A 2,866-nucleotide genomic window follows, 5' to 3' on the forward strand; every position below is an offset into this window, starting at 1 on the left:
TTACTTTGTTTCCAGCTTGACAACTTTGTTTCCACCATGACAAGGACCCTGCATCACTTCACCTCGGATACCTCATTACTCCTCGTTGTTTAATTAATGTCCACTTTGCGTTTACGCATGTGTCTTTTACTTCAATTGTTGCCAGTTTTTCCCGCTGTTGCGCGGCCGAGGCTGGTTTTGCAGTTTCATTATGTGCTTGGTAGCTACTTATTTCTGCCAGATGCCCGGTCGCTCTAATCCGCGTACCAAGAAGTGTCCTATCGAGAACTTCCTGGGCAAAGATTATCGGAGACTGTTTTGTTGAAATTTCTTGTCATCATTTAGTCGCACCCCTGCTCAGGCTCGATCCTCGCATATTCATCAAAAACATGCGACCACTCAGGTTTCGACGAGCACGAGGGCCGCGTCTCCAGAGAAAGAATGTGGTGATGCCTTTCGGTTATGCTCGCACACAAGGTCTGCAAACACTTTTGCTTGCGAGCATTTTCCTCTTCCTGGTGAATTTAACGATCTGCCAACGCAGCGGTGGACAATTTTTTACTCCTGGACTACTCATCATCAATGGGCCGGCCCCTGATTCCAAAAAGCCTGGTCAGTTCACTTTAATGTGCTACAGCTTTGGAACTTTACGACTCACGACTCAAAGTTTCATTCCTATCCAAACACGACTAGCGGGGAAGAAAATTTCAATCTCGTTAGAAATCACAGGTGATGGCGTCTTGAAACCATCAAATACTGATGCTGGGACCCAGCTTGCTACAGCAATCCTAAGTGTTGAGATATATCTTGTCAACCGTGAACATAACATTACCATAAGCCAAGGACCCCAGCTGATGCAGGGTGAGAGGGGGAGCAGTGTCAAGCACATGAATTTCGTGATTCCAGAGGTTATTCAGATTTTTTCGCTATTTGATATTTTTATTCTCTAATTATCTTGAGAAAAGCTGAATAATAGAGGAAACTGTGCCTGCACTTGTTTTTTTGATGTGTACTCCAGTGTACGCCACCCGGAGATTATCAGGCAAGTCAATGATGTGTACCACTTCGTCCTTGGACAGACCTGATTTCTGCAAAATGTTGCTAACATCTTCGGGATCTTCAGGTTATTTTCCATGAGGTAAGCCTTCCCAAGCTTCCTCAGGCATTGTCCGAGGATATCCCGTGCTAATAGCCACTTCGTCACATGCTTGAAGCTGGATCGGATCAATGGAAAACAGTTTTATTCAATTTACTCCCTTCGTATGTCTCCTCACTACGGGACATGAAGACATGAAGGAAAAATCACGCGAGTCTCATGCTTGCTTTGTTTGGGTAGCTTTCCATGTGCTGAGCCCTCAAGAAAAAGCAGGGACAGAAAGCGTCGACGCAGCTGAACAGAGCAAGTGCGATAAATTTACAGTACCGCAGGCAGAGCTGCGGGATTCACGTCCATCCAAACAACCTTTCGTCAAGAAAGGGGTTACGGGTAAGGGCTTTGTCTGCTATGCGAGCCTTCTTTCTCAACCTTTTCTGACTTGCGTTTTCTTTCCGTAGGTTTCAAGCTCCAAAAAGGGAAGATACCGTTACCCAAGGACGAAGATATATTTGTACCCGAAGATGAAGTGGTAAGTTGCTATTAACCGGCGGTCTACAAGGCTTGAACAACCACCTAAATAATGTTACCATTGTCAGACTACCTTAGTGGTGCAAGGTACAGCCACTGCGAAACCAGCATCGCCTGCCGAGGATGCTACACCGGCTGCCCCAAATTCAAAGGAAAAATTCACGCCGCCTGTCGAAAAATCAAGACCGTCAGTCGAAAAACCAACGCCACCCGCCGAAACGGAGACTCCAGTCCCGCAGCCCAAGCCACCGGCTCAAGCTGAAAACCCAGCACCCTCATTGGCCCAACCAACCAACCGGGACCAAAAAGCCGCCGAAACAGCAGTTACTGATACCGCCAAGTCACAGGTAAAAAAGACGCCACTTTTAGAGCAAAATTCTTCACAGGAAGCTCAAGAGCGATCTAAAGGAAAAACTACCGACCCCGAAGATGACCATGACGAAGAATCACTCGATTCTACCCTTAGAATAAGTTCGGGCACTTCAGCCGACTCACCAGAATTATCACGGCAAGCGGAAGTCGACAAAAATGTGAAGATTGAAGCAAAGAAAACAAAGTTATCTGTTGGTTCTCCATCGCCAACAGCACAGCTTGAGACGCCCCCACCAGATTCTAATTCAGGCAATAAAAAGCCAGCGATCACATTTACTGAATCGGATTATTCACTTGACAAGAAGCCGACAAAAATCCAAGGCGATGAAGAAATAGAAGAGTCTGAAGTAGAAAATTCGAAGGCAGACCTCTTGAGAAAAGCTTCTGTGATTCCTGATGTTGAGGCTCCCTTGGTTTCATCAAGACTGGATCCATCTATCTCTGAAGCCGAGAAAACTGGCCAGAACATTACTGTCGTGGAAGCTGTAGTCAATCATGGCATTTTGGGAAGCGCCTCACAAGGAAATATGGCAATTCTCGGACAATCAACTAATCAAATGGTTTTTTCGGTCCCATTGATTGCCCCTTCAACATCTGATTGCAACATTATGTCACTACACAGATGGAAAAACACCTTGTTTCTGCCATGGGCTCTATATTCTATTATAAAATTATGGAGTTGAAGTTATGTCACACAGAAGGTTCTTGACCCTGAAAAAACAAAACTTCATGTCACAAAAGTAAAAAATTAAATGGACTTTTTCTTGTTTGAAAATGATCATTGGACACTGTGTATACGTGATAAATGGATGTATTTATCATGTGCAACCCCTGGGGGTTCAAAAAATTTGGTGGAGACAGGGGGGAACTTTGGGTCACACATGATAAATT

The 2,866-nt window shown here is 45.0% G+C and overlaps 1 protein-coding gene across 1 annotated transcript; it reads left to right on the forward strand.

Moving 5' to 3' along the window:
* Positions 1-368: 368 nt before the first annotated feature.
* On the forward strand, positions 369-2,658 carry PtA15_8A637 (uncharacterized protein; the record flags this gene model as incomplete). Its single annotated transcript, XM_053172087.1, has 8 exons — positions 369-591; positions 673-887; positions 998-1,021; positions 1,103-1,117; positions 1,194-1,239; positions 1,316-1,465; positions 1,534-1,604; positions 1,672-2,658. 8 exons carry the CDS (start codon positions 369-371, stop codon positions 2,656-2,658), a joined length of 1,731 nt encoding a protein of 576 aa, XP_053023286.1.
* Between the last annotated feature and the right edge of the window lie 208 nt (positions 2,659-2,866).

This window comes from Puccinia triticina, chromosome 8A (assembly GCF_026914185.1).
Source record: "Puccinia triticina chromosome 8A, complete sequence".
NCBI lineage: Eukaryota > Fungi > Basidiomycota > Pucciniomycetes > Pucciniales > Pucciniaceae > Puccinia > Puccinia triticina.